The 12,748-nt window shown below is 40.3% G+C and overlaps 1 protein-coding gene across 7 annotated transcripts in view; it reads right to left on the bottom strand.

The window, feature by feature from the left end:
- Nucleotides 1-12,748, bottom strand: part of arb2a (ARB2 cotranscriptional regulator A) — a 521,656-nt gene that overhangs the window by 204,506 nt on the left and 304,402 nt on the right. For all 7 annotated transcript variants that reach the window (XR_011889469.1, XM_072281219.1, XM_072281220.1 and 4 more), the window contains exon 9: nt 10,040-10,156. Coding sequence is in view for 6 of the 7 variants with exons in the window: in XM_072281219.1 (XP_072137320.1) it covers nt 10,040-10,156 (117 nt within the window). In the remaining variant the exon portion in view is untranslated. The remainder of the gene's footprint in view (nt 1-10,039; nt 10,157-12,748) is intronic.

The raw sequence follows: 12,748 nt of genomic DNA, 5'->3' as shown, positions 1-12,748 counted from the left end.
GTGAAGAAGATGATAGGTGGAAGAGGTGAAGGGCTGGAGAAAAAGAATTCTGATAGGATAGCAGAGTGTTCCAGATGAGAAAGGGAAGGAGGAGCGTCACCAGGGATAGGTGATGAAAACAGAAGAGGGGAACAAGATGGGAAATGGAAAAAGAAAGGGGTGGGGAGAAATTACCGTAAGTTGGAGAAATTGATGTTCATGCCGTTGGGTTGGAGATTATCAAACAGAATATGAGCTGTTATTCCTCCAACCTGAGAAAATGATTAATTATTTCAACAATGAGAGTGGGGTTGAAACAAGTGCATGGTGCAATTTTGTTGCACTGGATATAAGTATTAAAGCTGACATGTTGCTTGACTTTCAGTGCATATTGAAATAAGAAAATAGCCCTCATCTTATAAGAAGACAAAGAAAAAACACGGTTGCAATCGATGGTTGGGTGCATTCCAAAACCCCGAGGACTATGGAGATCTTGAATAACTGAGTGGCAAGATCTTGAAAAAATGGCAGCTGCTGAATGGGATATTAAATGCAAGGTTGATCTGCAATTTGCCACAGCTCTCTTAGCTTAGAAGAGAAACCTGGCAAGGCGTAAAACTAATGAAGAACACAAGGAATCCTTCAAATAGTTGGAAAATCTGCAAAGACAAGCTTCATCCATAAAGTAATCAGATGTCTGGGGTAAAAGCCAACTTACTGATTAACATATAAAAGCCATCAGTATGGTGTGCAAAGTGACAAAGGTGAAGGAAGGGAATCCTCAATAAATGTCGCGTAGAACTTGCCACAGAGATATTGAAAGAGAAATTAATTCACTTTATTATACTTGACAAGATTTAGTGTAACACAGTGTGTAAAACATCCTCTCACTTGCTGGAGATTTGGAAATAATAACTATCCAAAAGAAAAAAATCAAGATGGAAGAAGAGTTCTGAAAGAGGAAGTTCCAGATGTACTCCAAGTTGCCACCTAGTGATCACATTGTGCAATCAAATCGTGTTAATCAGATTAACACGAGTTGATTAAATATCCAATTACAGATAAAATATCCAATTTTATCAGGACTCCCAAGATTTAAATTGTGATAAAAATTTACAAACATCAAGCATTGCATTTCTTGGCACTTAGAATATTTGATTAAACTTTATTACATATTAAGAAACACTTAACATGAAGGACTTTAACGAAGGGTCTCGGCCTGAAACGTCGACTGTACCTCTTTCTACAGATGCTACCTGGCCTGCTGCGTTCCACCAGCATTGTGTGTGTGTTGCTGGGGCTTTAACTTTTAACCATTTATGAAACTGACTGGACAAAGGCATCTAAGATCTGGTTGCTAAACTTTCTACTGACAGGGATAGAATGGACAGTAAACAGTTGAAGGCATAGGCAGGCTACCAAGAAGGTGCCAGAGGAATAAGGGATGGAACAAGATGTCGACTGGTGATCACAGCTGTAACAGCACTGCAGAGGAAGAAATTGTGGAAGATGGGTTAGTTGGTGATTCAGAGTCAGTATGGGAGTGGTGTGGATTAGTAAGATTTCCCTCTGGTCATCAAGTGAACAGCATGGGCAAATTGGGATTGTTCTGTATAACAATGCACCCAGCAGAAGCACAGAGGAAAACTGTCATCATATATATGTCACATCTGGAACCCCAGCAAGAGAACAGGAAAGACAAGGATCTGTGAAGTTCTTAACTGGAAAGGGTGTTCAGTAACAACAGAAAGGGTTAGGAGGAAAAAACGGGGGGGGGGGCACGAAGCAAGGAGTGGATGGAAAATATATTTGAAATTTGCTGGATCGTAGATGTTGAAGTGTGGAGTATTCAGTTAGCACTGGAAATGAACATCTGGAGATACAAATTCATTTGTAAACAGATGGGTGCACAGCTGCATGAGCAGACATGAAACCACAGGCACTAATGTTATTATTACCATAACACAGAAACATACAACAGAAAAATCAAAGCAACAGTATATTGTTGGTAACAAGACTTGGTAAGCAATTTCTGCAACAGCTTGGGACATTTACAATAGTGTAAGGGTCTTGAATCATTATACCAAACAGAATGGCTTCTACAGTACTTGGGTTAACCAGCCTGGTCCTTTGGTTTGAGAAATATACATATGGTAAAAGGTTAATGAAATCGACTTTACTTTTAGCAGGAAATAAATATTTCAAAAGTATGAAGCACAGTGAGCCAGAATCAACACAGGTGCAGAGTAAGATGTCCTTATGGAAAGAGCCACTATACAAGAGAACATTTTTATGAGAAGGTACGAGAGGGATAATAAATCAGCCGTGATGGAATGGCAGAGCAGACTCGATGGGTGAGTGGCCTAATTGTTCTCGTATGTCTTATGGTCTTATGATTAACTGTTGATATGCAGTTGAAACAAGTTACATGGATGGGAGGGGGATGGGAGGGGAATGGAGGGCTATGGGACCAGAGAGTATAATAGTTTGACACAGACAAGATGGGCTGAAGGGCTGCAGTGATTTATGATTCTAGTTGAAATCTACATACAATTTGGAATAGACTTTCAGCAGTCTGACATTATACAAACTTATTAACTAATAAAATATAAATTCTTGCACTTAATCATCAAAGCAACTTTGAACACAAAATGTTTAATAAGATTTTATATGATTTCACATCAAAGTATTTTTCCAACTTTAACATATTTAAACAGTTAAAGATGGATAATGAAAACAATGCCATATTGCCAGCAAAACATTCTTTGGTTTATTGTGTTCATAAAATTCATTGCAGACCTTAATGGATGCTTCCCATTCTTGAGAGAGATCTGGTTTCTCATAATTCCAGCAGAATATTCAATATGTATTCTTGATGCCAATATGAATTATGTGCACTCTCTTATGCCATGTACTTGCATCAACTGGGAACTAAATTGAGACTGTTCAAGTATATTTTGCTTGGAAACCTTAAAAGCTATAAGAGGGGATAGACTTTAATTTCTTTTCTTTGGAATGGATTTGAGATCAGATCCCAGAGGTAAAATTAGTGTTCCAAGTAACCACACTATACAATCCATGGTGGAAATTCTCTTACAAATTCTGCACAGTCCAAACACTAGCTTTGTTGGAATATGTCATAGGTTTACAACTGTTCTTTCTCTGCATAAGACACAATTTGGCTGTAATCAAAAAGCATTCTCAATATGTATGCCAAGACTAAGTTCATCCTTTATGCAAAAATGATTAAAAAATCGATGTTACTGTAATTCAGTAAACAAAATATGTATAAAAGTAAACCTGAATAAATAGTATTAAAATTCTTGTGTGTGCTGAGACTTTCTGTTAGCGCAATATCGGGGCACATTTTATCTTGATGTTTAACACAGAAACAAGCATTTAGAATGAAAATTCTGTATGTAAACAGATCCCTGTAATTATGGATTTATACACCCCGGCCAGTAGGTGGTGTTGCAGACTGATCTAATCAGTTAACAATCACCACCTCGGATAAATGAATACAACATATTAAAAGCAATTGATCACGTATAATGTGAAAGGGATTTACTGATACAATTAATAAGATATTTCATATTTAGGAGAATTGCATATCCTGTTTCAGTAAGCTGGCAGGATATGATATTGGTCCTATCTTGATTTCTTGGGGTTCTTAGTTTATTGTCATCCCATTCACTATGTAGCATCCATGCCAGGATGACCAGACTCAAAAACAGTGACTTTCCCCAAGCAGTAATACTGATCAACACCTCCACCCAGTAATACACCATTACTGTACTATTTCCTGTCAGTCACCCTATGTACAGCCTCGGGAAACATTATGGGCATACAATCAATCTATATGTATAAGCTATCTCATTTATTTATATTTATTGTGTTTTTCAATTATTATTGTGTTCTTTAACTTTTGTGTTATTCTTGTGCTGAATCAAATCCAGACTAACAATTATTTCGTTTTCCCTTACACTTTTGTACAGGAAATTACATTAAACAATCTTGAATCCTAGTGTTCTTTATTAATTTATTAAGATACAGCATGGAGTAGGCCCTTCTGGCCTTTTGAGCCACGCCACGCAACAACTGTACCCTAATCATGGGACAATTTATAATGACCAATTAACATCTTTCGACTGTGGGAGGAAACCGGAACGGCAGGAGAAAACCTACACGGTCATTGGGAGAAAACCTACATGGTCATTGGGAGAAAACCTACATGGTCATTGGGAGAATGTACGAACTCCTTACAGACAATGTCTGGAATTGAACCTGGGTCGCTGGCACTGATATTAACCAGGTGTCAGTGGACTACTTGCTTGTGGGGAGATATGTGTTCTGCCAAAGGTTGCTTCTGTTCTCCTGTTCAAGAGAGTCACAATTATGGCCTCAGTTAACTGATGCTTTTCTCATCTATGTCTTTCATTCTCTACATACATAAAAGCATAAGACATAAGAGTAGAATTAGGCCATTTGGCCTGTCAAAGCTGCTCCACTATTCCATCATGGCTGATTTATTATCCCTCTCAATCCCATTCTTCTGTTTTCTCCCCATAACCTTTGACACCCTGACTAATCAAGAAACTATCAACCTCTGCCTTAAATATACTTAATGAATTGACCCCACAGCTGTCAGTGGGAATAAATTCCACAGATTCACCACCACTCTACCCAGGCCCTTCAGTTTCCAATCGATTTCAATTAGATCCCTCTCCCACCGCCCCCCCCAATTTCCACCTCGCCATTCTTCTAAACACCAGTGCGTACAGTCCAGCAGCCATGTAACACTCCTCATGTTTTAACTCTTTCATTCCCAGAACCATTCTCGTAAACCCCCTCCGGACCGTCTCCAGTACCAGCACATCTTTTCTTCGATGATTTCTTACACCTGGAAGTCCTACACTTGTTTATAAATGCATGTGCAAACAAAGAATGGGTTTCATATCAGATGTTGAATTGGTGTTGTGCAATAGTCTGACCTTGGTTTGAAAGACTGCTCAGTTAGTTTTGTTTGTAGGCACTGTTGGATTTTTGATCCGATGACATTTTACATTCATGGCATCTGACCATGCAACAAGACTGTAAGACCATAAGATATAGGAGCAGAATTTAGGCCATCTGGTTCCGCCATTTCATCATGGCTGATCCAATTTTCCTTCCAGCCCAATCTCCTGCCTTCTTCCCGTATTTCTTCATGCTCTGACCAAGCAAGAATCTATCAACCTTTACCTTAAATATACATAGACTTGGCCTCCACAGCCACCTGTGGCAAAGAATTCCACAGATTCATCACTCTCTGGCTAAAGAAATCCCTCTTCATCTCCATTCTAAAGGAACACTCCTACTCTGAGGCTGTGCCCTCTAGCCTGAGAATCTCCCACCATAGGTACCATCCTCCCCACATTCATTCTACCAAGGCCTTTCACATTTGAAAGGTCACCCCTCATTCTTCTGAATTCTAGTGAACACAGGCCCAGTGTAATCAAATGCTCTTCATATGACAAGCTATTCAATCCTGGAATCATTTCTGTGAATCTCCTTTGAACTTTCTCCAGTTGCAGCAAATCCTTTTTAAGATAAGAGGCTCAAAACCACACACAATACTCCAAGTGAAGCTTCACCAGTGCTTTATAAAGTCTCAACATCACATTCTTGCTTTTATATTCTGGTCCTCTTGAAATGAATGCTAACATTGCATTTGCCTTCCTCACCACAGACTCAACCTGCAAATTAACCTTTAGGGAATCCTGCAGAAGGACTCCCAAGTCCCCTTGCACCTTAGTTTTTCGTATTTTCTCTCCATTTACATAGAACGTAGAAAGTTACAGCACTTCACAGGCCCTTTGGCCCACAATGTTGTGCCAACCATAAAGCCTACTCTAGAGACTGCCTAGAATTTCCCTAGTGCATAGCCCTGTATTTTTCTAAGCTCCATGAACCTATCTAAGAGGCTCTTAAAAGACCCTATTGTATCTGTTTCCACCACCGTCACCAGCAGCCCATTCCACGCACCTACCTCCCTCTGTGTGAAAAACTTACCCCTGATATCCCCTCGGTACTTATTTCCAAGCACCTTAAGACAATGCTCCCTCGTGTTAGCCATTCCAGCCCTGACTATCCACACGATCAATGCTTCTCATCATCTTAGACACCTCTATCAGGTCATCTCTCATCCTCCATCACTCCAAGGAGAAAAGGCCAAGTACACTCAACCTATTCTCATAAGGTACTCCTTCTAATCCAAACAACATCCTTGTAAATCTCCTCTGCACCCTTTCTATAGTTTCCACATCCTTCCTCTAGTGAGGTGACCAGAACTGAACACAGTACTCCAAGTGGGGTCTGACCAAGGTCTTATATAGCTGTAACATTATCTCACGGCTCTTGAACTCAATCCTATGGTTGATAAATGCCAACAGACCATACACTTTCTTAACAACACTGTCAACCTGCACAGCAGCTTTGAGTGCCCTATTGACATGGATTCCAAGATATCTCAGATCTTCCACACTGCCTAGGGTCTTACCATTTATATTATATTCTGTCTTCAAATTGGACCTACCAAAATGAACTACTTCACACTTATCTGGGTTAAAATCCATCTGCCACTTCTGAGACCAGTTCTGCGTCCTAATGATGTCCCATTGTAACCTCTGACAACCCTCCAGACTATCCACAACATCCTCAACCTTTGTGTCATCAGCAAATTTACTAACCCACCCTTCTACTTCTTCATCAAGGTCATTTATAATAATCACAAAGAGGAGGGGTCCCAGAACAGATCCCTGTGGAAAACCACTGTTCACCAATCTCCATGCATCATCTACATACGAACCATCTACAACTACCCTTTGCCTTCTGTTGGCAAGCCAATTCTGGATCCACAAAGCAAGGTCTCCTGGATCCCATGCCTCCTTACTTTCTGAAGGAGCCTTGCATGGGGTACCTTATCAAATGCCTTACTGAAATCCATATACACTACATCTACTGCTCTACCTTCATCAATGGTTTCATTTCTTCTACCAAAGTGCATAACCATACATTGTATTTGATCTGCCACTTCTTTGCCCATTCTTCTAATCTGTCGAAGTCCTCTATTTCCTCAGAACTACCTGCCCCTCCATCTATCTTCATATCATCTGCAAACTTAGCAACAAAGCCATCAATTCTATCATTCAAACCATTGACATATAACATAAAAAGAATCGGTCCTAACATAGACCCCTGTGGAAATACCACTAGTCACTGGCAACCAGTCAGAAAAGGTTCCTTTTATTCCCACTTTTTGCTTCCTGCCAATCAGCCACTGCTTTATCCCCGCTAGAATTTTTCCTTTAATACTATTGGTTCATAGCTTGTTAAGCAGCCTTGTGTGGCACCTTGTCAAAGGCTTTCTGAAAATCCAATTTGCAATCATGTAAAATTTAATCTAATCAAAAAGAAAGTTAACACTTTGCTTTTAAAGAGTTAGATCCCCTAAAATTTCATCCGTGTTTCTATTTTTTCACCAGGAACTGCTCTGTATAAAGTCCCAATAGCCAGAAGACCAGCGCTCTTTGGGAAGCATACAGTGAAAAACCCCTAACTCCACAAGTCTCTTCAGCAATCCTTAAATCTTTTTACATTCCTCCCATTCAGATATTTATTCCTTTCCCCTTCATATTATATATTTCTTCAAGTCAATGGTCATGTACAATGATGAATCTTTCATCTTCTTTCTCCTTTGACTCCTCTGTTTTACTGGCTACTCCTCCTTTCAACAGAAGATATCTTGCAGTTGCTGGAAATCTTGAGCAGCACATACAATATACTGGAGGAACTTGTCAGATCAGGCAGCATCTATGGAGGGAAATAAATAGTCGATGTTCCCTGATGAAGTGTCTTGGCCCCAAGATTCGAGACTTTATTTCCCTCCAAATATACTGCCTGACCGGTAGTGTTTTTTCAGCATGTTGTGTGTATTTCTCCTGCATTAGTACTGTTTTCATTCCATTTTGCTGATGCTGTTCTTAACACTGCAAATAACGATGGTAGCCTTATCACTGATCCACCACAATGAATACCAATCTCAACTCTGCAAATAATGATGGCAGACTTATCATTGATCGAACTCATTATCTTTGAGTACCAATCTGCTGACTCTCAGTAACTTCTGCTCTCTGTTGAGCTCTTCTCTTTTCTTGGTCTCTTCAGACACTATTTCCCAAGCTCCATCTTGCTCCAAGTTCTCTGGTTAAAACTTTTATTTTCAATTTTCAAAGATACTACACCCTCAGGAAAAAGCTGAGATCCACTTTCATAGCATAACTAATGCCAAGAGGTATCAGTTAAGGAATAGCTTTATCAGAGCCAACGTCTACTTCTGGGAAATGCCCTTAACCTGCCTCACAACATCTCATGAATGTTAACACTGACTCGCCTGACATTGCTCAATCTGTTTCAATGGGTGAAATGATATAATGGACACACCAGAAGGACATAAGATCACAAAACATTGGAGCAGAATTAGACTATACAGCCCACTAAGTCTACATTGCCTTCAATCATGGCTGATCTGTAATCCCTGTCAATCCCATTCCCCCTGTAACCTTTCTTGCCCTTACAAATCAAGAACCTACCAACCTCTACTTTAAATATACTCAATGAGCTGCCCTCCACAGCCATCCCTGGCAATAAATTCCAGATTCACCACCCTCTACCTAAAGAAATTCCTCATCATCCCTGTTCTAAAGGGACATCTTTCCCTTCTGAGACTGTGTCCTCTGGTTGAGACTCCCCCTAGGAAACATGCTTTCCATGTCCACTCTGTCCAGGCCTTTCAGTAGACTGGGAGGTAGGTACCGTAGATTCTGGGTGACATGAGGAAAGGAGATGGGTAAGAACTGGATTGAACAGAACAAATGATCAGTTTTAACGGAATTGATAAAAGGTTGTCAACCTGAAGCACAGTGCTGCTCTCTCCACAGATGCTAGCTAACCTGTTGAGCATTTGCAACCCTGCTAATTTTGATTAATGCTAAAGATCTGTAGTTTTTTGATTACTATTTTCACTCTTTAAATAAGAACACACCAAATGTATAAAGAATCATTGGGCCGCTTGAGGCTGTCCCTACAGACTCATATCTAGTCAATCCAAGAAAGCTGGGCACCCAATGGCCAGTGCAATACTTGAGATGGGATTTTTTTTTTTAGTTAAGCATCTTGTGTAACAAAGAGGGAGATCTATCCCTGGATCACAGCCATGAAATAATTCACTGGCACTTTGGATACTGGGTAAAGATAACCTTATTCCATAAAACATGTCTTTCTTTTCCCATCTGGCACCATGTCCTACATGCCCACCTGCCCCACGCTTTAAGATGTAAATTAAATTGATGCCCTTAAATTTGCCTATCATTTATATTTTGAATTATCCATGATTTCATTATGCAACTTATATCTATTAAAATGCAAATCTTTTGGGAATGAATCTGTCTCCATTTCTACACTGCACATTTGTACAGACTTTGCTGTCATTCGTGGCTGATTTGCAGTTACCTTGACTCCATAATTGCTGACTACCAAAAAGGCAATTCTTAGATGAAGAAATTGATGATTTGTTTATTTTATTGAGATACTGTGCAGAGTAGGTCCTTTCGGCCCAGCGAACTGCGCCACCCAGCAACCCACCTAATCTCAGAACAATTTACAATGACCAATAAACCTACTAACCAGTATGACTTTGAATTGTGGGAGGAAACCAGAGTACCCGGAGGAAACTTATGCATTCCATGGGGAGAATGTACAGACTCCTTACAGATGAGATTGGAAATGAGCTCCAATGCCCCGAACTGATATAGCATTGCGCTAGCTGTGATACTACTGTGGTACCCTGATTACCAACAACACCATAGGTCATTTATCATGTTCATGGAATTGTCTCATAAATACTTCTTTTATGAAAATAGATTATACTACATTATAGAAATAGATTTCTTGACCAGAGCATCTCTTTTACAGTTTCCTCTCCATTAACTTCTCATTCAAGTCTGCCATGGTTGCGTCTTACCTCCTGCATCCAATCCAGTACAGACTTCCCAGCTTCTTGGTGCCATACATTGTGGACAGAATCTGTCAATGCCACCGAAATCACTTTGCTCTTCACTTCTGCTTCTCGCTGAATCATCTAGAGTAAATAAAGTTATTTAAATTATTCTGAGTGCACCAGCAATGACTTCTCACCCTCAGTATTGGTTGAACAGCTACGCAGCCTGGAAAACCTCTTTTAGTTTGAAAGAACACCTACTATGCAAAGATAAGCAATTGAACAAAGTACTGTTGAATACCCAAAAATAGCAACTTAAAATATTCACAATCTAGTGAATTTCTGATCAAATTATTGCTTTTTAAGTGCTTGTTGTTAGTGTCTGATGTATTGTAGATGCTCTCTGTGTGACTTCATGGGTTTCCTCCAGAGGTTCAGGTCTTTTCCCCTTTTTCTAAAGACACGTGAGTTGACTGGTGACAGCACAGTGCTGCAGTGCTGTCTCTCAGTTATAGGGTCCCAGCTTTGATCCTGATTCTGAATCAGTCTGTGCAGAATTAATGGGCTTCCCCTTCCTCCCCCATCAATCCCATGTCTTTCTTTTGGTTGTCCCAGTGTCCTTCTATATTACAAAATTTGATTATAGTTTAATTAGCCACTGTAAATTAATCCTTTGTGTATGAAAGGGAAGTTGATGTGTGAACGAAAATAAGTTCAGGCATTGATTGTCTGTAAGGAGTTCGCACGTTCTCCCCGTGGAATGCATTGATTTTCTCCGGGTGCTCCAGTTTCCTCTCACAGTACAAAGGCGTAACAGTTACTAGGTTAATTGGTCATTGTAAATTGTCCTGTGATGAGGCTAGGGTTAAGTTGAGGTATTGCTATGTTGCGTGGCTTGAAAAGCCAAAAGGACCTATTCTGTGCTATATCTCAATAAATAAATTTTTAAAACAAAATTATCATTAAGCTAATGGGATGCTTCCCTCAGAATTAACATGGTCTTGCATTGTCTAAGAATGCTGTTATAAGCTGAAATTTCAGATGAAGGATGGTATTAAAATCAAAATTTAAAACTTACGCAACATTGAAAATAATCTCTTTAAAGAGTGAATTCAATTTTATTTACAGTTATATTGTAAATAACTCAAGAAACAATATAAAATAGTTAACAATCATCAAGGACCCACACCATCCAGGACAAGCTCTCTTCTTGCTGCTGCCTTCAGGAAGGAGGAACAAGAGCCTCAGGACTCACACCACCAGGTTCAGGAACAGCATCAGCTCTCGGGCTCTTGAACCAGAGGGGATAATTCCATTCAAGTTCCCTTGCCCCATAACTGAACTGTTCCCACAATCTATGGACTCCCTTTGAAGGACTCTTCATCTCAAATTCTCGATACTTATTGCTTACTTATTTATTAAAATTATTATTTATTTTCTTTTGTATTTGCAGTGTGTTGTCTTTTGCACATTGGTTGTTTGTTCATCCTGTTGGGCGTAATTTTTTAATTCTATTGTGTTTCTTGTATTTACTGTGAATACGTGAAAAAAATGAATCTCAAGGTTGTTTATGGAGACATATATGTCCTTTGAACTTTGAACAATTCTGGGTGATAGTAAGGCCTCTGTAACATCGTATCTGGTTGTGTCAAAGCAGCATTAGAGCTTCCATAGATTTTAACTTATTTCTATTTTACTTCATGATATACTGCTGATCAATTTATCAACTTGAGTGTGGCCTCATCACGGCATGAGAGGATTCCATGGACTGACATGTCGGAATGGGAATGGGAACTAGAATTGAAATGGGTGGCCACCAGGAGATCCCGCTTTTTCTGGTGGACAGAGGAACTCGGCGAAGCTGTCTCCCAATCTACGTTGGGTCTAACCAATATACAGGAGGGCACTCCGGGTGCACTGGATACAGTAGATGACTCCAACAGTCTCACAGCTGAAGTGTCGCTTCACCTAGAAGGGCTGTTTGGGGCCCTGAATGGTAGTGAGGGTGCAGGCATAGGGGCAGGTGTAGCTCTTGTTCTGCTTGCAAGGATAAGTGTCAGGGAGTAGAGCAATGGGGATGGACAAATGGACAAGGGAGATGCATAGGGAATAATCCCTGTGGAAAGCAGAAATTGGGGGGAGGAAAAGATATGCTTGGTGGTAGGATCCCCTTGAAGATGGAGGAAGTTACAGAGAATTTTGTGCTGGACCTGGAGGCTGATGAGGTGGTAGGTGAGGACAAGAGGAACCGTATCCCTGTTAGGGTGGCAGGACGATGGTGTGAGGGCAGATATGCATGAAATGGAAGAGATGCAGGTGAGGGCAGCATTGATGGTGGAGGAAGGAAAGCCACTTTCTTTGAAGAAGTAGGACACCTCATTAGTTCTGGAATGAAAAGCCTCATCCTGAGAGCAGATGCAGCAGAGACAGAGGAATTGAGAGAAAGGGATGGCATCTTGACATTCCCCATACCCATCTCTCTCTCTCTCACCTTATCTCCTTAGCTGCCCATCACTTCCCTCTAGTGCTTCTCCTCCTTCTCCAGCCCTTTATCTCTTTATGACTTCCCAACTCTTTACTTCACACCTCCCTCTCTCCTGGTTTCACCTATTACCTAACACCTTGTACTTCTTTCTCTCCTCTCTCCACCTTCTTACTCTGACTTCTAATCTTTTTTTTCCAGTCCTGATGAAGGGTCTCGGCCTGAAACACTGACTATTCATTTCCATTGAT

This window comes from Mobula birostris, chromosome 17 (genome assembly GCF_030028105.1).
Source record: "Mobula birostris isolate sMobBir1 chromosome 17, sMobBir1.hap1, whole genome shotgun sequence".
Classification (NCBI taxonomy): Eukaryota; Metazoa; Chordata; class Chondrichthyes; order Myliobatiformes; family Myliobatidae; genus Mobula; species Mobula birostris.
The sequence above is the reverse complement of the archived record's forward strand: the minus strand, read 5'-3'. Positions and strand labels throughout refer to the sequence as shown.